General features: G+C 37.6%; 2 protein-coding genes across 6 annotated transcripts in view; both read left to right on the forward strand.

Moving 5' to 3' along the window:
• BDP1 (BDP1 general transcription factor IIIB subunit) overlaps window positions 1-11,427 on the forward strand; it is a gene marked incomplete at its 5' end in the record, with an annotated part of 51,997 nt that extends 40,570 nt beyond the window's left edge. For 4 of the 5 annotated variants that reach the window (XM_083883956.1, XM_083883958.1, XM_083883957.1 and 1 more), the window contains 8 exons: window positions 341-527; window positions 1,801-1,861; window positions 3,380-3,569; window positions 4,990-5,194; window positions 6,088-6,130; window positions 6,937-7,231; window positions 8,437-8,665; window positions 9,016-11,427. In XM_083883956.1, the coding sequence (XP_083740082.1) occupies window positions 341-527; window positions 1,801-1,861; window positions 3,380-3,569; window positions 4,990-5,194; window positions 6,088-6,130; window positions 6,937-7,231; window positions 8,437-8,665; window positions 9,016-9,144 (1,339 nt within the window). In that variant the 3' untranslated portion in view covers window positions 9,145-11,427. Of the gene's footprint in view, window positions 1-340; window positions 528-1,800; window positions 1,862-3,379; window positions 3,570-4,989; window positions 5,195-6,087; window positions 6,131-6,936; window positions 7,232-8,436; window positions 8,666-9,015 lie in introns of those variants that run through there. The other variant, XM_083883960.1, reaches the window with a different exon arrangement.
• A 619-nt stretch (window positions 11,428-12,046) lies between these two features.
• The window catches only part of MCCC2 (methylcrotonyl-CoA carboxylase subunit 2), a gene marked incomplete at its 5' end in the record, with an annotated part of 36,341 nt that continues 20,992 nt past the window's right edge, over window positions 12,047-27,395 (forward strand). Inside the window, 6 exons of the mRNA XM_083884134.1 lie at window positions 12,047-12,178; window positions 15,640-15,706; window positions 18,973-19,057; window positions 19,304-19,405; window positions 20,019-20,146; window positions 22,478-22,590. Coding sequence (XP_083740260.1) covers window positions 12,047-12,178; window positions 15,640-15,706; window positions 18,973-19,057; window positions 19,304-19,405; window positions 20,019-20,146; window positions 22,478-22,590 — 627 coding nt within the window. The remainder of the gene's footprint in view (window positions 12,179-15,639; window positions 15,707-18,972; window positions 19,058-19,303; window positions 19,406-20,018; window positions 20,147-22,477; window positions 22,591-27,395) is intronic.

The raw sequence follows: 27,395 nt of genomic DNA on the forward strand, positions 1-27,395 counted from the left end.
TTGTAATTACCTTGCTACTTAACTGTCTTTCATGACACTGCAAGGAAATCCTAAGGAGTTGACTCATTTAGAAATGTTAATGAGCTTGTAAGACTTCCTGCTTGGTTGTACTTTCAGTAGGAATGTCTCCATTAGTGGAGTTACAGAGGCCTTTCCCTGAAATCTTTCATGTAGATTTGGTCAAAGATTATGCATTCTGTTTAGTAAAATTATGTAGTTTTTAAACGGGTGCTCTTTTAATACGAATACGGTTCATATTAAATACGTTGTAACATGGAATTTAGTGTTTGCACAGGGCATCTTCATTTGATTTCAAATTAACTAGATATATACCTTGCAGAACAGAAAAGCAGATAAGAGATGCTTGTGGAAATTCAGGAGATTTAAGACATCTAACTGCATCACCAAAACCTGAAAAATCACACCTTGGATTAGAAGACTGCCCAAATCCAAGTTCTGTGGATGAACTGTCGGAGCGAAGTCCTTATCCTCTTGAGCACCATATAGGTACAGTCAGCTCTACTCAGGTAAAGAACAAGAACTTAATTACAGTCCAGAAGTCCCCATATATGGAAATTCTGTAAAGAAAGCGGTTTTCAGTGCAAATGTACCCACCAGTTCTAAAGACCTGGTATTTCAGCTGGTAAATGAAACTGCTTTTTCACAAGGGCATAGCCAAACAATTTTTCAGACAAACTTAATCTTTGCAAACTCTGTTTAGAACGTTTCAGTAATAAGTGATACCCATTAGCAAAATTGTGAAAAATTTTTAAGAAGTCTTGGTGGAAGAAATTACTGAGGATTTGTATATCCATTCAGTGTGACCTCTCACTGTTATGTTTGTTTATATTAAAATGAAGTTAAAATGTTACTGCTTGAATGGAGAATGTTCACTGTCATTTCCATTTGTTTTGTTTAAAGCAAACTGCATCCTTTGTTATGCTCTTTCTCATTTATTTAAAAAAAACAATTAAGAGATATAGATTATATAGATATATGTAAAAATTTTGCATATTTTTACATATATCTATATAATCTACATCATCATGTATGTTGTCACGGACAAACAATATGTCTTTCACACCCATTTCTTTGCAGTGGTTTGTGTTTCTGTTTTTTTCTAGTATAAATGAGAGTTACTTTATTTCTTCATAAGAGAATGTTCATTTGCAGTTCCCTCAGGATTTTTAGTGTTTTCGATCAGTGAGCATGTAGTTACAGTGGAACAGCTGATGCACAGAAGCTTGTTTCCTGAGTGCAGCAGGTGCTGTGTCAAGGCTGATTTCCTATTAGGACAACATGCAAGAATAATGTTGCTCTTACAGGCCTGGCAGAGAGTATGAGAAAAGGCAGCTTGCAGTAGATTATTCCTGATTTTAGCAAAGGGACAAGCTGTAGAAGGGAAGGGATAGATGAACTGTAGAGCTTGGTGTTTTTATTTGGCACTCAGTGTTTTGCTAAGGGTTGTAGGAATCTGCTTTCTTAGTGCCACTGAACAATTTATTGTGTGAGTCACCTCTGACAGAGTTGTGCTATAGGAAGTATAAATTTATGTTCACAAACCATCAATACAGACAACAAGCTGCATATAAATTTTATATTTCCCCAGTGTTTCTTGTCCTTGTTAGGCTAATATTCTTCAGCCTAGAACAGCTAGAAGTGAAAACTGACAAATGAAATAGCAATGATGTGATTGGATTTTTTGGCTCTTCAGCATTTGACATGCTTTGTTTCTTCCTGTTTCCTAGAGTAATTTCTCAGATTTATTAAGTTGTTTTATTTCAACTGTGTTGTTTCTAGAATGAAGCTTGTAATCAGGATTCTCAACAACATTGCGTAAGCAGCACTGAAGAAACTTCAGGTATAATGTGCTAATATTCAAAGTTAGCAAAAGCCCACGTTTGTGTATCTTGCCATTACTAAGAGCTGAATTCAAACCCTAAAATTTTCATTTAAAAGAAATCAAAATTTTCATTGACATGATTAATCAATCTATTCCACTAACACAAGTAATGATCCACAGCATAGTGACATTCCTCTCCCCAGCTTCTTGTCTTTACATTTCATTAACAGAAACTAGACTTGGGAACTATTTGAATAGCCCTTCATTAAGTTTAAATATCAGTGGATGGGAAACTTGTTCTCTTTGCCCTGTTGTGAGCCCCTGCTGCTTACCTTATGATAGGTATAGCAGTATTTAGAGCCCTTTATGCATCTCTGACTCACCCATCAAAAACTGAACACCACAGAGGGAGAGAAACTGTGTAGTTTTCCACTGGTTTAGTGAGCTATAGTTGTTCATGAAGTTATCAAGTGAATGCTGTTGTCAGAGTTGTGTGAGTAGGAGGGCTGTACTGTGCAAGTGTGAAGCAGGAGGGAAAGAAGAAAAGAAGTCTAAGACAATCAAACTTCTTCTTTAGCTCTACTCAGTTGACAGATTAATGCCTATCTAATCAGGTGATGAAAGTTACAAAGGTGATGTCTGCTGTTCCCTAGAAAAATTTGAAATGGTTGATTTGGAACCACTACTGGTCTTACATATGGGATAGTCATAGTGACAGAAGCCCAGAATACTTACTTTACATGGAAACTGCAGTCCAAACCTGTAACTCATTAGCTTGTGCCAAAGATCGGGCTGATACTTCTTCTTAGACGTCTGTTGCTATGCTCTTTATTTTAAGAATCTTAAGATGAAGCATCTTAAACTATGCTTAATTAGATGAAGAATCCAAGCAAGTTGAGTTTGGAATGAAAGCTTTACATCATTGACAGCTGGAGTACCATTGTTGTTTTCCATCTTTTGAAAACTTTACAAATATTTGTTCCTTAAATTCTAACAGATGGCAGCTGGCAGTTAATTATTAATGTCTGTTTGTTGATTAAATTATCTATATTTCTCATCTATTAAATTCAGGACTATGCTTCCCAACTCCTAATGTGCAGTGAGGGGAAAAATCCTGTGCTTACCTTCAAAACATCAGACATCTGCCATTTAAAAAAGTAACTCTTAATACCTAAGAATTGGAATTAAAGAGAGAGGGCCATTTGACCACCATGACATAAGTTTAATAAAACTGCAAATTGCTCTTTAATGCTAGAACACCCATTAAAAATCGTTACTGGGCATTTTTAATATTCCTCATTCTCAATAGTAATCAGAATTCCTCTGCAGTGAATAAGCACCTAGGAGATGATGATGTGTGTCTCATCTGAATAGACAGGAAACTTGCTGTCTCAAGAATATGCTCAATGCCTTTTTCCATGGAGAAATGTGTGCCTAAAATTTCAGTACTCCATGTAGGGAGGATATGAAGAGAACAGCATAATTTCATACTTGATTAATAGTTTTTTGTTATTTATTTCCCTGAATAAATTATAGTAGTGAATGATGATCATAGATGTCCAGAGGAAGAACAGACATTCATTTTAACATTGGTGGAAATCCCAGCTGACTCAAAAGCATTTGATGCATCTTCTATGGTGGAACAAACTTCAGAACCAGTACTACCAGCCCCAATACTTATCAGCAAAATAAATGCAAGTGAAACAACTGTGACTGAAGTGGAGAGGTAAATGGCTTTATTTTTTATTGAAGTGAAACACTTTGTGTACCTGGATTGTTCTCTGAATGTGCAGTACAGATTAGAACTTCTTAAAAGAAGAAATGTAAGACGAAGTAATTTTAACGAATTGATTAGAGAGTTAAGAAAGTAAAAATTAGGGCTCTACTCCGATTTGAGGAAGATTCTATAGGTGTTTCAAATCTAATGTTTTAGTTAGCTGGGATTTTAGCGTCACCTTAATCGTAACTTACCCTTTAGAGTAAGTCTTCCTTTTTAGCAGAAGTCATTTGTCCAGCTTGAGACTTATTTTGCCTTATGGATACTTACTTCCAATGCAAGGCAATTGAAATGAAAAAAGCTAAGCATGTTTGCATTTTTATAGTACTTCAACAGTTTTGTAGAATAGCTGTTTATTAATTGCTCTTCCAGATTTTTCATGTAGATGGTCTTCTTGGAAAATATGATAAACAGTAGATGTAAATTCTTATATCATTCTCTTGAGTTTGTTCTAGTCAAAAGGCTGAGAAGATGAAAACACAAGCTAACTGATTACTCCAAAGAATAATAGCTGGTTTGTCTACTGCAATCCAGAAGGGTTTAAATTTCTGTTACAAAGAGTACCTCTGAATGCAGTGTAACAAACCTTTTGTGTCAGCATTACAGCTGAACTAAATCTCTTAGTCATTTTGGGAGAAAAAATAATCAAAGGAAAAAAACATTATGAAAAATAGAATTGTTGCAAAGTAGTAAAAAAACCTTGCAAACCCTAATACTATATTAATGTAAGTCCTCAGATCGTAAGTAGAGATGTGATGCAATTCCACATAATTGTGGGGAATCTTTCCCTGTGATATCAGATGCTAATATCATTCCTTTATTGAAAGAATAGGTCTTTGAGTCAATGTTGGCTATACATTGTAAGAATTCTTACTCCTGTGGAACTACTGATGATAAACAGAATTGCTGACAGACAGAGTTAGAGTACATGTTCTGTCTTGCTGTTCCTGTACTGCTTTACCATATTTTCCTTGTCTCTGCTGCTTCTCGGTATGTCTTATATATGTCTGTATGTCTTTTGAGATCATACAGCATGTGGGGGTTCCACTGTGCAAATAAATAATACTGTATTTTAGCATTTTCTAGGGCAGTTAGTAAGTTGCCATATTTTTGCATCATATGAGAAGACCAAGTGGAGTTCAAGTAGAACAGTGAAACTAGATTCAATATGACTAGAAAAACTAATTTTAGATAGCACAACTAACTGTTTCTTGGTAGAAAAATGGTAGATTTGAAGTTAATATTGACATTAAGCAAGAAAGAGTATTACCATAGATTCATGTGTAATTTCCATATAGAAACATTATACAAAGTAAATTTTGGCTTATTGCACTGTCACAATAATGATTTTGTGTGTATATATAAACAGTACTGGATCCCTGACAACTGCAGCCGGTGAAGTTGCTGCAGCTTTAAACAGCAGTATGGAAACAGAACTAGAGGGTGCAGTAGACTCTGTTCCAAAATTGCAGACAGCTCAAAAACGATTGGCTGCTGAGCTTGAAGAGAATGATTTTCCTCCTTCCAAGAAAACTCATGTTGCAGTGGAAGATAACCTGGAAACGACTTACAAGGTGAGATCATAATTTGGTGAGTTTTCATGCATGGGATAGATGCGTAACACATTAAAGAGCATTTTAATTATCATTATTTTTTAATGGTGTCAGTTGCTTAAGTATGTATTGCCTATACAATTTAAAAGGAAAAACAACACCTATAGATTTTTAAATTTTTAAATCTACAACAAGTTTTGGGTATTAGTTTATTATTAGGGTTTTCTGAGAATTTGTAAGCTCTCAGGTTTTTTTAAATTAGACTTCCTAGTAGACAGACTTGTAGTATGTTATACTTGGTTCATTCCGCATTGCCTTTATGACAGTGGCATTGCAGGAGAGGAAAGTCTGGAGCATATTGGATGTCTGGCATGTTGTCTGGATTCACCGAATGATGTTTTGAATCTCTATTGTGTCTGTTACATCAAGAAGCTGTTAAATAGATATATATGTTCCTGTTGGTTCTTAACATAGCAGGTACTAGTTTATAAGAGCAAGCTGCCAGTAAAAACAAGCCACCATCTTTCCAGCTTCCTTTGTGCTTTTTTACAATATGACCAAGCTTGTGGCAGCAACTACCATTGATCTTTGTAAGTGGCCTATAGTGTACCTTGGTGTAGGAATGGGTGGTAATTCCCCACACAATTCAGAGAGCTTCTCTAGGAAAGGATGGATAACAATCTTTTTCCTTCTTTGATCTCTTATCTCAATATCCTTGTCATTAGTAATTTGTCATAAGAACACCTTGAAAAGCCTGCTCAGGAAATGAGTTAAGTGATGAATGATGCTGCACTGTCTTCTGTATCAGTCCTGCTTTTAGAACTGTGCATGTGTGATACGAGTTTATCAACTTCATTGTCTCTTCCATATTGAAAGCAATGAAAAAACTTATTTTTTTCTTTTGAAAAATACAGGGTTATTCAATTAAATCCACAGATGTCCCAGTGGTAACTTCTGGTATGTACACTTAAACTTGTAAACTAAAGTATAATGAATGTAAACACATCACAACTTAATACTGGTTGTCATGCTAAATAGTTCTGTCTGAGGCAATCTAATACAAAAATAAAAACAATTGTTGTTTCTATATGTTGTTAATTTAATAATGGTTCTAAAAGCATTGGTGTAGCTAGTTTGTTGGTGAAATTTGAGAGGGTTTTTTGACTAACATGTTATCTTCTCTTAAGCAAATATTTCTATGTGTTAAAGAGCACTAATAATCAAAAGTATTAATTGGCATTTTAACCACACTATGCCAAAATAGTTGATTTTTATTTTGTTTTTCATTTTTACTAAAAAAGTATGTAATTGTTTAGGAGCTTAATCTGCCTCTGAAGAAACAGAAAAAGCAGAACTGCTAACAATGTCATCTGCATTAATTTGAGCCTGTGATGGGCTTGGTGGACTATAATTTTCACCCTGAAAAAGACTTCTAAAAGAAGTTGTAGAAGCTTAAACAGCTAGGTGACTAGACTAAGTTCTGTGGTGTGCTGTAAAGCATGAGAGGGGGAAAAATGTGCTGTAAAATTTAAAATCACACTTCTACCAGCTTTTCCCCATAATATCTGTATGTTCTTACAAGCTTTAAAAGTAGACCATGGACTTTTAATTCGTAGCAGAGGTGATTCAAGAAAGTAAATGGACAAATGAAACTAAACAAAAATTCAGCCATTCTGTTGTAATGGTGGAAGCCATTTTAATAACATGCATTTTTGGGCTCTTGTGTTAACTTTGAAGTCTTTGACTCTCAACTCCTCTTACAGGGAATTCTTTTCAACAAACGGAGTCTTCAGCAAAGGAAAAAGTACTTACTTCTGTATTGGTTTCTGAGTCTATCTCACAACTGGCTGAGAGAAGCCAGCTTGAGACTTTAGAGAGCTTAGAGAAACCACCATGTGAGAATCCAGCATCCAAAAAGGAAGAGGAGGTTATGTCCAGATTAACCTCTAAGAGAAAAGCAGAAATAAGTGGACAAGAAAAGCAGGAGAATGTGCATGAATCTACACAGCTGGAACATACTGGAAACGCAACACCGTCTTCAAAAACTCCATTACTCAGGTATGCAATAATTGCAATAATGTTTTGTCTGCTTGTTCTGTAAAAAAAGATCCTGTTTCAATATTGACATCTTTTCAGTACCATTGTTTGTGACCTGCATGGTGAAGAGTTACAGTATTTATACTCCCCTGCAGATCAGAAAGGATCAAACTATCTGCTTTGAAATTTGCATTATTTTACTCATTAAATGAGTAGATCAACTGGAGGGCACTATTGATGTATCATGTGTCTATTTAGATGTGATAGATGCCTCTTGCCAGACAGACATGCATTGACTGTGATAGGAACTTAGGATAATTTGTTGTTTTCCATAGGTAAGTCTCATGTTGTGAGATATATACCCATCCACTCGTTTTGGTGTTTGTCCTGCCAGTAAGATCTGTTATGGGTACAGATTTAAATTAATTTTTAGATTACAGATTAATTTTTAGGACTAACTTAAGTCACTTCCCCAAAGGAGTACTATCTGTACTGTTTGGTTAAATGTTTTGAGTTCCTGCTCTCTGTTGCTCCTGTGCTCAAATATTCTGATTGTAGTACTCCACTGCCCTCTTCTAATCTGTCATTTACTTCTTCATTATGCTTTTGTGAGTACCAATACTGGCTATTTTTACTTGGGACATCCACAGCAATTGGATAGTGATGCATTAACATCAGAATCCTTGCCTTAAAGTTTACTTTCTGATTTGTAACCTCTTAACAATATGAAAAGTTAATGCTGTGTGTGTACCTCCCTCAGTGCCGTGATTTCCATAAGCTCACTGGTCTGGGTTTGCTGCTGTAAGTGGGCTAAAACCTGCAGCCTGTAGTCTGCTGTAGCCCCATCCTTGGGGATCAGGTTTTCCATTGATTACATGAAGGATGCTCAGAATTTTTAGTTTGTTCTTCAGGAGTGTGTCTCCATCCTTCTTGGAACCACTCTCTGAAACTCTGGTAGCTTGTTACAGGCTGTGGATTAGCAGCAACTTACTAGGTTCCTGCTCTCAGGGTTAAAAATTGTCGTTAATCTCTGTGACTGTTGAAAAAAATTCTTGTATCAAAATATTCAGTAATACTTTCTCAGAATTACTTTTTTGTTTAGAATTTTCATATATCCCATAGGTGTGTTTGTTTCCTATGTAATGGGTTGGACTCCTGCAATGCTATTTACATCTTTCTTTTATGGAGCAATCCTGTGACATCCTGACTATATTTGTTTTGCACAGGGGTGGACGAAAACCATTGGGATTTTTATCTTTAATTTGCAAAAAAAATAATTCGGAATCTGCAGAAGACACCAAAGGGAATAAAGGGAAGATCCAAAAGCCTCGAATTGTGACTCTAAAACGAAGTCTAAAGAAACCCACTCCATCCACTAAGGATTATGGGGAATCTTGTTCCTTTCCCTCTACTTCATCATCTGTGGAACATGAAGCTGCTGATGCTCCAGTTATGGTATGAGTTTACTTTTGAACACCCATGCATTTCTGAGGTGCGAAGAACAGAGAATTAGTTGTTTCAGGAGTGGGTAGATGGGTGTGTAGTATTCATGTTTTGAGAGCAGTATCTGCTCTGGTTCTGACTTGTGCATGTGTAGGAAACCTGTAAGGGAACTAAGTTGATTTTTCTCTGCATGGATATCTATTTATTTCTCATTTTCAGTAAACTTTTTTTTTTCCTTTGGTCAAAACTTCCTGCATAAATAAAGTAACCCTACAAAAAGCTCATGTACAGATATATGTAAATATATTTACACATACACACTGATAAAGACTGTTAAGAGCAACCTTTTCTTGTTTCATCAGGTTCCAAGTAACAACTCATCTGAGAAGCCACCTCTCTGTGCTAAAGACCAAGAGAAGGAAGGAGAGCCCACCAAAATCTCTGAGTACTTTTTCAGTGACATCTTCATGGAAGTGGATGACTCAGAATAGCAAATGGGTTTTATAAAAACCTAGGATCAGAATATACTTCAACAAGAAAAGACTATTTTAAAAGTTCCAATTTGTTCTGATACTCATTATGCCACACTTACTGTCAGCCAGTAATAACAGTACTCTTGTTAGTTAATGCTGTGAAGATAAAATGGATTCCTTCTGAAGCAACTCCAGGCACTTTCAAATGCTGACATAGTCTAAACCACTACAATGATGTCATTGGACCAGACTACCGATTGCTGGCTTATGGTTTCACTTGTTTAGACACTGATAGTGAGTGCATGACTATCCTACAAAAAAGTGCAATGAAATAATGTTTAATCTTGCAACAAGTATCCTTTTCCATTTTAATGCTAAAGCTTTTTGGTACTGACTATTCAAGTTCTTTACTTCTTTTTGTGAAGTATGTTAATTAGAAGGAGCAATGAACCTTTTGGGTATAATGTAATATATCAAGATCAGAATGCAAATACCAGAAATGATGTAGTAAATACATACATACATATGTCAAGCATTGCAGGTATTTTTATTAGAATCTCCAAATTACGTATTTTTGTAAGAGTTTTTTTAACCACATAATTTAAAAGATCCTAACCTGAAAAGCCCAATAAGATTGGTTCCTTAAAAATGTACTGGAAACTTAAAAACACAATTTATTAAAATATGATAACACAAGATTAATGTTTGCAACCTTTTTTATCACTTGAAGGAAGAGACTGATGTTTCCTTCTTGGTATAAGTGCTAATTTTCTTCTAAATTGGAAAACAAAGCTATAGATACAATTTCTTTTCTTTGTTTTTTCATATAGTTGTTTGTATATTTGCTGACTTCCTCAATTTCCCTTGTGCAAAGCAGCCCAAAGAGATTGGATTTAAACCATTATTATAAAATGTCACTTTTGAAGATCTTCTGCTTTGAAGCAGTTGAATTAAAAGGGTTTTCTCATGTTGCACGTCTGCTTGTACTGTAACTTGCTATAAAATTCTGCTGTAGCTTTAGATTTTAGTCTTAAGTTTTTACTTATCAAGAAATTTGTCTTGATGAGATAGTTAGGTTTATGCACTCTCCAAGTCAGGTGGTCACTGAAAGATTCAATACTTAGTCTGAAACTCCTCCTTGCACGAGTTGAATAGTCTTAAAATTTTTCCCATTACTTACTTAACACGTGCAGGTACTTGTACAGAACGATTTATTATGAAGGTAAAACTGATGTTTAAATGGTATTGATAATGGTCTCAAGAAATCTATCATCAGATTTGGACTGGCTAATCCTTTACTGGCAAGTAAATAATATAAATAAGTAGTTAATTTTGAAACAGTTGATGAAGTTTGAGAATGTTTTCCTTTTCAGAAGTTATTGGCAAGGCACCAAGGAAGGAACCTTTAAAACTTTGTCAGAGAGAAGAAATACAGAAAAAAAGCTACTGTTACTGCAAATTGGTATGTTAGCTGGTCTCTGTCAATGAAATGTCACTAGCAGCAGTGTATTCCTTGTGGTGATGGAAAAGGGACTAGTGGTCCCAGTGTAGAGTAACTTACTTGAAAGCATCTGATCAACCCATCTCACCCCCCAAAAAAAAACCTAAAACACCAACAGCAGTTTCAGTTCAGATGGTATCTTGTGCTTTGCCTAATCCGTTCAACTTGAAATGTTTATCTAAATATTGTTTTACTGTAAACATTATGAAAGAGATTAATGTATACATGTAACTCTATGTATTGTATATCTTGTAGATATTAAGTATGCAAGTGTTTACTTCCTGATATGTGTGGCATGTTTATATCACTTGCACTCATAGAGCCTAAAAATAGATTCTTGGGGAATGGCTATGAAATAATTGCTGTGAGTACCTTCTGAGTAAGTTCTGAGGGGATAATCATTCTGCGTTTAGTTGCATACATTTAAGCTTCATGTTACAAGGGGAGAAAAAAATCAACTACTTCATTACTGAGATTTATGGTGCCTTATCTGCATTGTTAATTGGGGCTATGCTTTCTCTTTCCTTGCAGCAAATTACATGCACTTTGTTAGAGGATTTTTTTTAAGAACAAATTCAGTTTGAATAGAAAAAAGACAATTTTGTGTTCTGTTTTGCATATGGAAGTTTTATAATGATGAAGGAGGTAAGAAAATATAATTGAAATCTCAATACGTATGGGGTAGCATTTTTACAAAGATGTGGCATAGAACTGCTTTGCTTAGAGTTGTCTGACACCTTGTATCATCACATATAAGCTTTCTGTGTGAAAGGAAGTAGTCCTATTCTGTATGTAAATTATGTGAATAAATTATTTTCTTTTACCTGTGTTTCTATTTCTTACAGTATCAGTTGCAGTTTTTAAATACTTTTAAGTACACGAAGCTAACAAGTGTGAACTAAAGGAAAAGCTCAGTTTTGGGCTGCACCACTGCGGGGCACACAGACCTGCCGGTAACAGGCTGGCTTGCTTTTGATGGGGGCGCTGTCGTTGCTCCCTGCCTTAGTTTTAGAATAGAGCTTAATTTACTTGGTATCACACTTAGTGGTGTTACCTTTCTCTAAAGACAACGGCCTTTTAAAGTAAAACTGGAATGCGGAAGAATAGGGAAAAATTCGACCAAGGATCGTTCAGATTTTAAAAGATCTGTCCCTAATACTGTATGACAAGTTTCTAAGAGGGGCAAGGGCTTTCCTAGGCTGTACAAACACGTAATACTGCGTGAGCAGTGGGGCGGCCCAAGACAACTCTTCCGAGAGGCCTTTCACCGCGTTCGCCTCCCCTCGGCCCGGGCCGGGGCTCGGCGCGGGCCCGGCCCCGCTGTGCCCATTGGCTGCGCCGGGGGGAGTGGCGGCGCGGCGGGGCCTGCCACGGCCGCCTCGGCTCGGCGTGCTCGGCTCGCTCGCTCCCGGCCCAGCCATGCTGCTGGGCGCCCCGCGGCTCCCGGGCCGCTGCCTGCGGCTGCTGCGCCCGCTGCTCGCCCGCGAGTACCGCGGCGAGGCGGTGGCGGCCGTGGGGTCCCCCCCCGACGCGGGCTCCGCGCTCTACCAGGTACCGGGGCGGCGGGCGGCGGCGCCGAGCGGGCCCGGGGCGGGGCGGGGCGGCTCCGGGGGCGTTCCGGCCCCGCCCGCGCGGGGGGAGCAGTGCCGCGGCTGCGCTCCGGGGCGGCCGGGCCTGCCCTGCCCTGCCCAGTGTGCGGGTCGGGCCAGCTGGTTTATTAAAAAACTATAGATATTGATCTAATACCAATATCCAACTATGACGGACGTCTATTGATTATTCAGGATGCAAAAGCCTAGTTTGACAGCTTCCATGATTTATCAGTTCCTTCAGTCTGGCTTCTGTTATCAAAAGGGAAGTCTTAGCTCCCTTACTCAGCGATATTTATTTTAACTAAAGTCTTTAATTCTTCTAAATCAGTGCTCCAGTGCCGTGTGTGCGGGCCGGGCCCGCGGGTGCCCGCTGGAAACAGCGTCGGTGCGTGCAGTCCTCTGCCCGGTGATGGATATTGCTGCACTTTTAACTCAGGATGGCGGCTCTCGCTGCATGCCAGGCGGCTCGATATCGTGCTAGTGAGGTGGAGGCGGGGTCTGTAGACAGTGTAAGATGGAGCCCAGTGATTTCGAGGTTGGGTGTTTCCATGTGTTTGCAAATTGATTTCCGTGTTGAAAACAGGTGGAATGTCTGTACAGAGTCATGGGCTTGCCTCCAAAAATCTAATCTTTTGAGTAGGAGGGTTAGATGTAATTCTGGTTGTCTTAACAAAACAGGAGCAGTACTTAGATCTGGTATAAATAGATTTAATTTTAATAGGGCATTATTAACATCATCATGTTCAAAAATTTTGTTTACAGTTAGGCGGAGAAAAACACGGCTTTAGGTAGGAATCAAGGCTGATAGAAGGGCAGTGTTTTCTTACTTGTTCACATAAAATGTAAAACTGTATGAAACGACATCTGTTCGTACTGAGAGAGGTCCATTGGTTCTGTGCTTTGTTTTGCAGGAACTAAATTTGGGACAGAAATTAGGTGACTGAAGCTTGTGTGTAATCTCAGTATTTGTCCATGTGTATGTGTGTATTTATATACATACAAAGCTGGTGCATGTGAAGAGCGTATATATGTGTACACATTCATATTTTGTGTGCCAAAAAAGATACTGTTTTAATAAAGGTGTTCACTCATCTAAGCTGTCCCCTGACTCACAGTTATGTCTGGATGCATCTCAACCTCAAAAGAAAAGCAAGGCTTGGTAAAATAGCTATTAGTGTTAGTATTTGGTAGGAATATTGATGGGATATTGTTATGCGTATGCATTGCTTTACAAACACAAAGAGCTGAAGTCCCTGCTGTGAGGCACTTAACCGTCTGAAAAAAAAGGTAATACCGGGAATAACAGTGCAAACACAAGAACGTGTTATGATACGTGATGAAGGTCTTGCCTCTAGTCAATGTCTACCTTTCTGGCTGTGAACTCAACTAGACAGACTGGCCTTCATGGTGCAAACTGTCTCTTTTAACTGTCTCTCAGGCAAAGGGGTAATTTAAAAGCGAGTGAGTCTCAATTCTGGAAAATGAAAGAAGGTCTCTTTGAAGATCCAGGGACTAGCTCTTCAATCCACTTTGATGGTGTAGCTGTAATTCAGGTAGTTGGTGCTTAAGTAACTGTAGGATTAGTCTATAGGGTTTGCCTCTTAGTTTTGCATTAAAATTAGTAAAAATCCTCATATTAACAGCAGAATTTTACTTAACTTGCTAGTATAAGGACCAGTTTCCAGAAAGAACTTGATGCCATTTCACTGACCTTTCTCTTCATTATTTAATGACAATAATGAAGAGCCCACAAATACATGGTAGAACTAGCACATTTGTTTCTGAGAGTAGTCTTTTCTGTGTGCACTCAGAATTACTTTAAAACATCCTCTCTTCTCTTCGGTGAAGTATAACAGGGTTCTATTCTGGTTTAAGGCATGAAAGACCATGACAGAATTTAAACAACTCAGATGTTCTTATGCAGTATTTTTTGTAGTTTATCTAAAAAGTCCTTTCACAGTTTTTTTTCATGTAGAGTAGCTAAACTAGCTACAGTGAATCAAAATCTAATGAAAAAGACTATGATTGTGATTACTGCTCCTATTAATATCTTCTGCCTTTTTAGCTGCTTTTTGCTTTTTTTTCCTATGTTAAAGGTGAGTTTTAAGAACAGTATTGTGTGCAAAAGGTGAATGGTTTAGAGAAAACAGACTGACTGAACAAGGAGAAACAGGGAAAATTTTTGATGTGTAAGGGTGCTGAATGACCCAGCCAGACAAGACGAACACTGATGCAGAGTAATACTGGGTGTTGTGACAACTGCAGACTTTGAAGAGTATGGAATTACAAGATATGTTTTTACCTTTCAAGAGAGTATTTTTAATCTATTTCTAGCAATTACAAAGGCAGAAAAATACATTCTTTTGAAAGTCACCATACAGCCAAAGCACTTCAAATCTGAGCTGAATCTGTACTTTTTTATTTTATTTCTGCTTTGCTTCTTTGCCTTTCGGTGCCTAAGTGAACAAACTCAACTGCAATATTTGCAGCTTCTTAAGGGAAACATTAAGCCTGAGTGTTCAAGTATATATGAACATAGAGTTACCAGCTGGATTTTTTCTGTCAAAGTAGACTCTAACATAATTCTCATATAAATGAGAATTAGACAAGGCAATAAGATCTTTTTTGTGCAGCATGTTCTTTTATTGCAGTTGCACTTTTCAAGAAGGTAGTAAAGTTCTTAATGTGTCTGCAAAAAGCCCCCAACAAATTAAGCTTGACTAATGCCTTTAAATCCCTAAGAAATTATAAAAAAACCCAACCTGCTGGAATGTGCACACAGAGTTTTGGATAATTCTGGTAGAAATGGTGACCTTCGTACTGATTCACTCATATTCAGAACATGAGTTTTGGTTTTTCTAGAGGTGTAATGGCAAGAACACCAACTTTAAAAAAACAACCCAAAAACGCAACCAAACCAAGACAAAACAAAACCAACTTTTGTTTTATCTATTTATTCAACCTAAGCAACAAGAATCTAAAAAGTGTTTACCAAAATCTATCTGACATAGGTAATTCATCCTTTGATACAAGTCATAAGAGCACTTAATTTGAATCTGCATTTTTTAAAAGTTAGTTTAAAATGCAAACAAACTTATGCCAAAAATAAACAAAATCTAAGAAACAGCACTCAGCTCTGTAGTGACTAGTTCTGTTTTGGTTTATTAAATTCAGAACTCGTCTTTTACTATCATAACACAGTAAGGCTCTTTGTAAAGCATTTTTATTAAATGCTTTGGGATGCTTGAGAGAAGCATAGGTAAAAATGTTACTACTTTAATGACAATACAGAGACAGTATTTAGTAAAGTAAAATTGGTTTTGGAAGAAAAATTAGTTTTGTACTTCTTATTTTTGTTTATTAAAAATAAATATAGTCACTCTTGGTTGAATTTAAAATTCTGTTTTGTTCCCCACTTAGGAGAACTATGAAAGAATGAAAGCACTGGTAACTGAACTACAAGAACAAGTGGAAAAAATCAGGTTAGGTAAGTACAATAGTCTAGATTTTAGAATAATAATCTGGCACTTGGGCTTGTTGAACCTCAAAGAGTTGGCCTTGGCCCCATTGATCCGGCCTGTCCAGAACTCTCTGCAGAACCTTCTTGCCCTCCAGCAGATCAACACTCCCTTCCAACTTAATGTTGTCTGGGAACTTACTGAGGATTCACTCAATCCTCTGTCCAGATTGTTGTTAAATTTACTAAGCAGGTCTGGCCCCAAAACTGAGCCCTGGGGAACCCCACTAGTAACCACCCATGAGCTGGATGTAACTCCAGGCACCTCCAGTTTCTGGGCCCAGCTGTCCAGACAGGGCCTTTTACCCAGCAAAGAGTGCACCAATCCAGGCCATGAACAGCCAGTTCCTCCAGGAGAATGCTGTAGGAGACAGCGCAAAAGGCTTTGTCAAAGTTCACAGAGACTACATCCACAGCCTTTCTCTCATCCACTACGTGGGTCGTCCTGTTACAGTAGGAGATCAGGTTGGTCAAGCAGGACCTGCCTTTCCCAAACCTTTGCTGGCTGGGCCTGATCCCCTGGTTTTCTGGTATGTGTTGCCTAATGGCACTCAACATGATCTGCTTCATGTCCTTCCCTGGCACCACTGTCAGACTGACAGGCCTGTAGTTCCCTGGACTGTCTCTTCAGCCCTTCCTTTGGATGGTGTCACACTGACTAACTTCCAGTCACCATGCTTAGCCAGGCCAGTAAGCGATGGAAAGTGCCTCTGTGAGCTCTTCCACCAGCTCCTCACTGCCCTTGGGTGGATCACATCTGCTCCCATAAGCCTGTGTGTGTATAAGTGGTGTAGCACGTCACTCACCAGTTCCCCTTGGATTAAGGGGGCTTCAGCTTGCTTCCTGTTGCATCCCTGCTCCTATCTTCCAGCTCAGTGTGCTGGTATCCATTTAAAGACTGAATCAAAGAAGGTATTAAGTGCCTTTTCCTCATCCTCTGTCACCATATTTCCCCATGCATCCAGTGAAGGATGGGGATTCTCCTTTGTCCTTCTTTTATTGGTTGATCTCTTCAAAATTCCTAACTGTAGTTGTGCTGGCAAAGAGAAAGTGGGTCTGTAGTAGTTTAAAAGATTGAAATCTGTGTTTCTTCTTTTTTACTTGTAAAGCTATCTGAATGAATTGTTGACTAGAATTAATGGAGACAATAAAATGAAAACATTTAATAAATGCTTATTATGCTGCTAGAGGCTGAGCATGTAGCTTTAATTCTGCCCTTTCTGTGACTATCATGATACTGTTTTTGTAATTTTATACACTCTTTCTTATATAATGCATTTTCTTTTACAACTTTGGAATGGAGCACAGTTAAGATTTTGTGCTCAGTGTTTTTTCTTTCTTGCTGTGAAGCAGGGATCTAGAGTTCCTGAGGAGATGTTAAAATCCATGGCCTGCCTCTGTCTTTTATGGGTATAGAGACTGTTCAGCAGTTCATGAACTAATGATGCATGTCTCATAAGTTAATGATTATGACCTTCTTCCTTGCTGCTTGTTTGCCTGTTCTTGCATGCTACACAATGACAGGAGAAGACCATAGTGCTAGTCTTTCCTTCATCTGGGCAACCTCTATCAGGATGTTAATACACAGTTTTGAGTGACATTGATTGCAATTGCTTTGTGTATCATTCAAGTATATAGGAAAAATTAGGTACTCGTGTTGAATACTTATGAAGGATATGTGCAATGTCCTTTAGTTTTCGCTGTAAAAGCTGTCTGCCAGAGGATGAGTTCTTGTTTGAGGTCTTTGTAATGAATGCTTTATTTAGCATTCATTAGCTGTTATTCAGTGTGTAGGGTTTTTCTGAACTCACATCCCACTCTACTGAGAAATCTACAGCTGTGCAATAGGAAGTGGTCCCTGCCCTTCTACAACAGGTGGTTTTCTGACAGGAGGCACAAGAAGTAGGTGAGATACCTTTACTCTCCATGACTGATGATAGCCCATCAGCAGTCACAGTGGTGTAGGCCTTGTTATAAAGGAGAAATTAAGAAGAAGTTTCAAATTAAATGCCTCCAAGTTTGTTTTATTGTAAAGGACACTGCTTCTCAGAATGGAGGTTAGTGCAGAATAGAGTGTCTTGATGTTTGGAAGAGGAATGTTCAATAGAGTAGCTGCAGGACCTGGGAAGCAAACATTCGTGATGCACAAAGATGACGAAAGTCCCAGGATGGAAATTATTTTTGCAGCATCATGCAGTGTAAATGAAAGACTTCAGAGGTCAGAGATAATCTAGTTACGATGTGAGATGTTGAGAACATGGATGAGAGTAGTATCTTTGTGGGTGGATATGAGAAGTTGTTTCTTAAGAAACTTGTACAGAAAGAATTTACAAGATTTAGACTTAGGCTGGATATACAGACCTAATGAACTGGCTGAACTGAAAATAAATTGTGGGCTTTCTGGCATGCCTAAAAGATAGGAAATTATGTGTGTAGTGATCAAGGAAGAAGGTGGGAGAAAGGACTTCAAAGGTAGGCTTAGAAGCTCTGTTTCAGTGATGCCTAGCTGACAGAGAAATCCTCGAGTCTCAGGTGAAATGTTAGCAAAACAGCACCTTCTTTATTTTGGACAGGGACACAATTTTAGAGTGATGAGGTGGATCAGTGATTTTGTCTACACGGAGAGACAATGTTTGTATAAGCTGTTGTTATAAAGAGTCTGAGGTGTGCCAACAAATCTTGAAGTGTTGAATGACACAAAGCTCTAGAGAGCTAAAGATATGATTTAGGACGACCTCTAGTGAAGGATTGAAATGAAACAAATATAATCTTGATACTAAATGCTATATGTCTGAATTCTGCTTACAGTTTTGGCATGGCCTAAGGAAGATAATCCAGATGGTGCTGGGTCATTCAGCATAGCTATTCCGAATGAGTTGTAGGCATTAGTATTTCCTGTAGTTTTACTGCTGTGCTTTCTATGTGTGTTTTCTGCCCTTGTGTTTATTGCCAAGCAGGGGGGGAAGTTTCAGACAACTGTGTTTATTAAAATCTTTACCTCAAGACTAACTGTAAAAAATGAGGAGGGAAATAAAATAGGTTCTAAAAGACAAGACCTTTTTATCAATACCTTCAATCTGTTTCAAGTAGAAACTATTATTTATTAAATTTATTATTAAGGTTCATACTTCAAAAACAGGGAACTCATCAGTGTTTCCATTCAAAGTTTTAATATAACTGATGATTTATCTTATCCGCATCCATAGAAAATGTGACAATTTACTGTTGTATCACAGGAGGTGGAGAAAAGGCTCGTAAGCTTCATACATCAAGAGGAAAGCTGTTACCTAGAGAGAGAATTGACAAGCTTATTGATCCTGGGTAGGTATTTCCTTTTTTTTCTAAAACATTTCAAGTTGTCTTTTGCAGGTAAATATTGCAACAGGTTTTTTTTCTCTTAGGTGCCATAAGCTCTAGCAAACAACATGATTGAAATTTTACAGAGGCATTCTTTGAAATACTGATCTCTTTAAATTTATTTTGTTTTAATTTAACCTTTTAAGTGACATTAAATGGCAGGTAGAACTAGTAATTTTTTACAGTTTTGTTTCATTTGTCATTGTTCAGATCTCCGTTTCTGGAGTTCTCCCAGTTTGCTGGTTACCAGTTATATGGTAATGAAGAGGTGCCTGCAGGAGGCATTATCACTGGCATTGGACGAGTATCTGGGTGAGAGATTCCAGTCATGTATATTACTTATGATATGAAAAGGAACAAGGTATAATTTTATTCAGTTTCCAGTATTAGGCTGTCAGGATTTTTAATGTTTTGTTTCTGACACTCAAAAAATCAGCAAAGTTGGTATGTCAATTTGTTTGGTCATAGCTAAAAGGAAGTAAGGTTTTTGGTTTTGGTTTTGGTTTGTTGCGGTTTTTTTAGCTAATGTATTCCACTAACTAAACAAAACACACATGGAGTTTCAGGTGTCCTATGAAGGAAAGAGACTAGTGCATCTGGAAAGCAATTTAAAAAAATAGGATGGTATTTTAGTCTAAAAGTTAGTTTTGCTTACTCAAAGTACCTCCAAGACTGTTCTTGAAATTAATTATGGTGCTATGCAGCATTATTTTACTCCCCACAATAATGGAACAAGACATTATAGTGCTGGGGTTGCTGTTACAATGTGCCCTTGAAGGAATACAGGTGAGAAGAGCTCTCTTAGAGCATCAGGGCTTCAAGAGTCCTTGGCATGTTGCAGTTCTTAACCAACATACATACATACATACATAGTATTTCTCAGTAGAAATACTTTTCTCTCTCATAAACTTTTTTTTATTTTTAGGACGGAATGCTTGATTGTTGCTAATGATGCAACTGTCAAAGGTGGTACCTATTATCCCATCACTGTTAAGAAACATTTACGTGCTCAAGAAATTGCAATGCAAAATCATCTCCCTTGCCTTTATTTGGGTAAGTCTCATTGCAGAAATAGCCAAGGTCCTGTGTTAAGGGCAGCTGTTGTGTCTGCAGATCTGACTAACCATGGATGAATTTAAAGCATGCCTATTCAATTGTATTTTCATCAATACTGTATAATCTCTATAGAGGGGTGGCACGTCTTAACTGGAGGCTGTATACAGGTTCTCAGCACTGTCCACTGCTCTGCTGTTGGGCTGCGTTCATAAAACACAGATGTAGCTGTTAACACTGTATCAATTCTTTCTGTCATGGATAAGCAATGTTTCCTGTGGACTCATCCAGTCAATTCAAATTACAGTTTAAAAAAAAAAAATTACAGTCTGGTGGAGAATGTATCTGTATAAGAAAACATACCAAGGAAATAAAAATAATAAGAGTCACAAAATTGTCAAAAATAGTTCGTATGAATAGATTTTTAGGATTTGAGATGAATTTCTTTTGAAGCAGGAATTTAATTGTATTTTATTTTACATTTTGAGTTTAATCTATTAGATCAGTATATAGCCAAACCTTCATGTAAGTTTTACTTATGTATGCTTTTATTGTAAAAGACGAAAAATATCTGTAATATATTACTGGTAGTGTTTTCCTAGCCTGGTTTTATACTAATAAAGGAGGTTTCTGCCAATGCTTTCCTTTCAGCCTGAATTCCTAGTCTAATGTCTTTTGAACCTATTAGCCAGTTTCAGTCAGCTTTGGCAGAGAGTTGTAAGAAAGTCATATTCCTGTGGATGTTGTGTTTGTCAGCATCAGAGGAGAAAGACCTACTCCATTTTAAAAAATAGGGCAGGTTATTCCTTGTCTATTCAGGTTAGTTTAGCAACTTAAATATCATCTGTTTGCCAGTCTGGATGCTTATATTAGTTAAATAGTCGACATAAATACAGGTCCTGGCCAGCACAAGTATTTGAAGTTTCTTGCCTGCTGATAAGTCAAATATGAATAAGACCAGTAGAAGGATTAGGAGAAGTGTGAACTCGAGACTGTTAGTGAGGTGGTTACAAGAACAGCACACTGTAGATTTTGTGGGATTGCCATAGAAAGAGTCCTGGAGGCAAGGGGAGGGCTAAATTTTATCTTAGTTGTTAAAAAACATAAGAAACTTAGCTTTGCTGTTTGCAGAATTACTGTTACAATTTTTTTTTTTTGTCTGAATTATCAACAAATTCTGTGTGTTCAGAGAAGTCATTTTTAGTGAGTATCAGTGAGTGACTGTGGGTGATTCTACTTTGTTTCAAGATCTACTATGTTTTAAGATCTTACAGAATTAGGAGAAGTGGGGCAGCTATGTCTTTAAAAGAAAAGTTTAGAGGTTTTATTCCATCTTTGAGACATACAGTCCTTGAATGTACAATGTCATTCATACCTGGTGAGTTACTTTACCCTTGCGGTTTCCGTACCTGGACTTGTTCAGTGGGTTTGAGCTGTGTGATAAGAGGAAGTGCTTTGTAGTCAGTCAGCGCTGTGCAGACCATGTAATTTTCACTCTGTTTGAGCTGCCTTTTCCACTGTGATAACAACTGCCTAGGTGCTAATTCTCATGTGGACAACTGGTGCTGTTTGTCACTGAGTCAGTCACTGGTGTGGGCATTTTGTTTTGGCCGCAGTCATGTAATATGGGACTCTACATACATACTGGTGGTTGTAGGTAAAAAATAATTACCAGGAGCCAGAGTTCTTAGAGATGCTTTACCTCCCCGTGCATTTCCGTATAGTCTACTATCTTTCTTCGGATACTTCTCATGACAGGTTTTTTCATTAATTGTGAGCACAGAGGTAGCTGCCATTGGTGACCTGTAAGCAGGAGGGTGTATCCTGAGGCAGGGGCACATAATAAATGAATCTTTCTAGAAATAGTTTATTGGTTTTGTTGTGAAGTTTAATCAAGCTAGGAAAGTACACAAGGCAGCACCTTTTGAACTCGGTGGTGATTAGTTCTGCCTTTTTCTGGAGCTTGTGACAGAATTGCAATAGAACAGTTGAGTTAAAATTGTACATTGAAAGTGTTCTTAGTTTAAACATTTTGCAGCAAGGTGAGTTTAAAAGTTTGTTTAGGGAGGTATGGTTGCATCTTTATGCATGTCTGAGTTTATTATCCATGAAAATCATAGGGATAGATGTTATTTTAGAGAGGGATGTTTACCATTTTTCTTCTTTATTTTTTGAAAAAGAACATGCTATTATACATACACTCATGGAAATATATGCAGTATTAGTGATAGTAATTGCTGTCTATTTCAGGTAACATGCAGATACTTTACCAACAAGTATATAATGCTGTTCAAAACGTGAATGTAATTAATATAATTTGGTTCATTCTAGTTGATTCAGGAGGGGCAAATTTACCTCGGCAAGCAGAAGTATTTCCAGATCGAGATCATTTTGGCCGTATTTTCTATAATCAAGCAGTCATGTCCTCACAAGGAATTCCACAGGTAATTTGTTTTTATCTAAGAGTTAAATGTACTAAATAGTTTTTTGTGCTTGCTGCCATTTTCTTTTTTCAAGGCTTGTGCCCCTGTTTTGTTTCTGATGGCACTGTGTTGTGTTAACCTGATGGCACAGTCTGGGGCTTGGAAGCACTGTAAACACAGTAACTGTCCACAAGAATTCATTATAGTTTTGAAGAAACTGTCTGCTTTCTTGGTCTTACTGTTAATGATTTGACCTACCTGCTCCTGACTGGGAGTAGGAGAGAAACAGACTTGGAAACATGGTTTGTAGGGCCATTTGAGAAAGCAGTAGAAAATGTCTTGGAACAGTTCTGCATCAGCACTGCAAAGGTGAGGACCCCCTTGAGGATGGCTAGTAAATGACACATATTTTCCACTAACAGGGGTATATGTGTATTTATAAATCCATTTTATACCCTGATGTGCTTTATGCTGAAACGTCCCTAATAATAGGGTTATTTTCTAACGTGTTAATGATGCATCGAATTACTGTTAGTCACAGTTCCTGGATTTAGAAGTGCTTTTGTGTCATGGTTCACTCAGTAATACATAGGGATCAGTTTTTTGATGCTAGGGAAGCAAAATCACATGTTTTGCTGAATCTGTTACTCATGAAGAATGTAAAATATTTGAGGGTTGCTGATGGGCAGCTATGGCTGTAGTGACAGTGGAGGGCAGGATGTACGGTCCTAATGGAGTTGAGAAGGACAGATAGCAGAATAAAGACTTGAAGGGAATACTTAGCAGAGACCTGTGAGAAGCTGCCAGGGAGGGTGGAAAAATCCACGATCTTTGAAGCTAACCTGCAAGTAAAGGATCATTACAGAAGAGCAAATGACCCACTAATTCCTACAGTTGCTGTCTACTCTGTCATCTCCCACCTCTTTGTATGATTTTGTAGCCTTCTCTTATACCTGCCTTGCACTCCCTTTTGGAGACCAAAAAATTGAAGCTTACTTAGCTGTTCTTCCTGCAGTGTTCCACACCTTTGATGGTCCTAATTCATCTTCTTTTCCCAATCTTATTGTATCTTTTTTAACATGAAAGAGACAGACTGCACCAACAGTCCTTAAAACAAGTCAAAAAAAGATAAATTGTGTGGAAGTTCTTAGAACTACCAATTCTGAGCACTAGTTCTCAGAACTAATCTTTTTTTTCTTCAATCCCAAGGGAGAGCAGACAGCTTCCTCATTTAGCACTGAGGGACAGCAAAATTCATTTGATCCTGCAGAATTCTTTTAGTTTACCGGGAGAAAGTATATAAACGGTACAACAAAACAATAAACTAATAAAAGAAATAGACATTGTTTGAAACCTGCATTCTTTATGGACATTTGCAAGTGGTCAGGGCAAAAAGAATTTATGATCATAAATCCAGGTTCTCCTTGAGACCTGCGATGTATACAATCTGACAGATTAATGTACAGCTGATTACAATAAGAGATGAGGAATGCAGAACATGAAAAAAATTACTCAACCTCTGTTTTCTATACAATGATAACAGCAAAATCTATTCCGAGTGAGAAACAGGTCACACCTACTGTGGAACTTGTGATGACAATATTTATCTTCAAGAAAAATAAGTTCTCTACCACACTTTGAAACCCTGAAAAAACTGTCATTATCCTGACAAAAGGGCTGGGATACAGTTTAATTTGTGGGTGCCTGTAATGTGCCCTGAGGTTCTCCCAAGTTACGTGTCATAGCAGTTATTTCACCCATGTTGTCTAAGGCTGAGCTGTCACACAGCCAGACCTTTGGCAGTGCTATGACACCATACTACACGATCTAGTGCTCTTTTTCAGAAGGAATAAAACCCTTGAGAGACCATGCTCACTGGATTCTCCTGCCCTGGGGCTCAGGGGGAACACAATTCCAACCACTCACACAAGAGGCTTTGCTGGGACCTTGGGCCTTTACCTTTTTTTCTGGGGGAAGGAGGTAACAGAAGCCATTACTTCTGGGGGTGAAGCAGATGCACCCTAGAAGGGTGCATCCAGTCAAGGGTACAGTATTCAGTCTGACTCCTTATATGATAGATACTGGCTTTGCAGAATTTTTGAGGACACTGCCTGTGTTACCTTGATACCTTTTTGGCATGTTTTGGAAGCAAATCAGAGTCCAAATCTTAAACCATCTTTTACTCCTCCAAAGGATCTTAAGATCCATTGCCTCTATAAAAATCCAAGGCTGAAGATTCCAACACGCACTAAATCTCTTTAGGAAGTATGACATAAATTTACTCTCTGCAGTTCTTTTCAACAGTGGAAATGGACCAATTGTAGTGATTAGGTGGGTCTCCAGAGAAAAGCAGTGTTAAGTTAGAACAAAAATAGATAGGAGAAAAAGACACTTTGTAAGCTGGTCATTGTATAAGACTCCCTGATAGATCCAGGTTGGTCCTAGTGTTTTTGTGGAACAAGTGTCAAAGGAGTGATGTTTTGCTGAATTATCTTTTTTGAAAAAGTTTTGGAAAACCTTATTTTTGCTAGTGACTTCCATCATGATCTGCTATGGGAGTAATGATTTTTAGATGTTATGTCAAAGATAAATATGTATACCCAGCTTGCAAGGCTGAAATTACTGATGTTGGGCAGGACCTCTGTAAAAATGCTTGACCCTACAGTCATACTCTTGCTTGCAGCATATCTTGAAATGTATTTTACATACTCGTAAAATTGCATTAAAAAGTTGAATTTTTCTTTCAATTACCATATGGTGTTGTATTAGGAGTAATTGTATTCATATACAATAAAACTTAAATATCAGAAAGATTTGTCTTCTATTAAAACACATTTCTGTTTGTTATGACACTGATGAAAGTTAAATTTTCCAAGTATGACACTGATGAATGTTTATCTTTCTTCAAATATTTATGGAAGATTGGGAAAAATGTTTTACTGAAGCACTTCCTTTATTTAAAGGATGTCATAAGGGTGCCTTTTTCTGGGAGATGTATCTATGCTTTGTTTTATTTCAAAGAGACACTGTTAACATTTGTAAATTTATTATTGGTCCTGTGCTAACAGACTGTGGTAGCTAGAACCATATTCCCTGTCTGAGAACATGTTTCTTTAGAAAATGGAATTAGGAAATTATACTCTTTCTGATCTCTTTCTGACTCTGGTCAGTTCTTCTGAGATGATAGTCTGGACATCTTGAGTTTGCCAACTTATGTTCTGTGCTGTGTGGCCTGCTTTGAAGGTCTGTTTATCAGTTCATTAGTTCTTCTCAATTTGGCCCTCTAAAGTGATGGCTTTTTTTTCCCCCACTTTTTTATTTTCTAGTTGCTGATAGTGCTTTTAATTTCCCCCTCTACTTTTACCTGTGACTAATTTATTATCCACCCACTACATCTTAAATTACGTTGTTGCCTATATGGGTGTGAATCAGAAAGCTGTGATTAGCTGCTCATTAGCTGCTTCCTGAGCTCTCTCACACTCATATGCTGCGTGGATACCGTGGGGGATGGATCACTGGATATGAAATAGTGTATGTTCACTCAGGACTGTTGACTTTCATTGAACACATCAAGAATTTCTTTGCAGCAATTTAGAAAATGAGGTCAGGATGTAGGGCACTAATTGTGAATTTGACAAGTAGCTTTTATTTTTTCCAGTACATACATATTCCAGTTTTTATGTTGGAAAAAATTAACACCTGAGCTGTAGTTTAAATGCAGGCACATATTTTCAGTGTGAGCATGGTGAAATTAAAAATAAGAAAAAAACACAAATCCTGGAGGGAAAAAAGAAATAAATTTATTTGCACCCAGTTTCTCCTATTTCTAGAGGCTTATGTTATTTTTTAATTTGCCAGGAGTTATTTATTAAATGCACAAGAGAATACTGCTGATCAATCATGTGACTCTGAATGTAGTTTAAGATCCTGAAAACTGTTTGCTGTAAAGGCTGTTTGATTTGATGATAGCAGATTGACATAGTTCTTGTAGTCCTGCTTTAGATATGTGTAATGTGATATGGAAGTTTTATTTATCTGTGTGCTGTTTTCTTCTTCTAAATTATCATGTAACAGAGAACACTAATTGATGTCACCTTAGAAATATCTTGAAACAAACTGAACATAAAATAACGTTGTTTTCTGCGGGTTTTTTAGGAGTTGTTTGTGTGTGTGTATGTGCAGTTGTGAAAGAAGATGTTTGCCTTTTCCATATGAATATTCCTTTTCTTCTGCTCTACAAGTGTCTTGAAAGGGTCTTTGAAGATGCACCTGTGAAGGAGAAATCGAGAAACTTCACTTCCGTGATTATCTACAGTTACAGTATTTATCATATCTGGGGTCAAGTAATTTTTGTAAAATATCACCAAGATATTACTGGTAGAAAATGTTCGCTGGGTAGGTGTTCATCTCAAAATTAGGCAAAAGGATGAAGCAGAGATTGTTCATGCTGAAGCCTATAATGAGATGCTCAACACATCTCAAAAGGGCAAAATTAATTAGTTGATCTATTGAAGACATGAAGTAGCGTATTAGAAGATGGGAGAAATTTCCTTCAGAGGATGTTAACACTGGTGCAATTATGCCAATAAGCAGTAACTGGAGCCCTGACTTAAGCATAAATACTAGGAGAGACCTAGGTTTTAACCTTTACTGTTCATCAGTAAAACCAAACTCCATGATAGAATGTGTGTCTCTTCAAATATATCACATATGTAGCTCATGGTACTTCATATATGAGTTTTCCAACAGGGTAGTCTGAAGATCATAGTTCAAAAGACTGTTGAAATTGGAGGATTCCTTATTTTTTAAAGAAATGCTAAAACATA

The sequence above is a fragment of the Zosterops lateralis genome, assembly GCF_965231275.1.
Source record: "Zosterops lateralis genome assembly, chromosome: Z".
NCBI classification, from domain to species: domain Eukaryota; kingdom Metazoa; phylum Chordata; class Aves; order Passeriformes; family Zosteropidae; genus Zosterops; species Zosterops lateralis.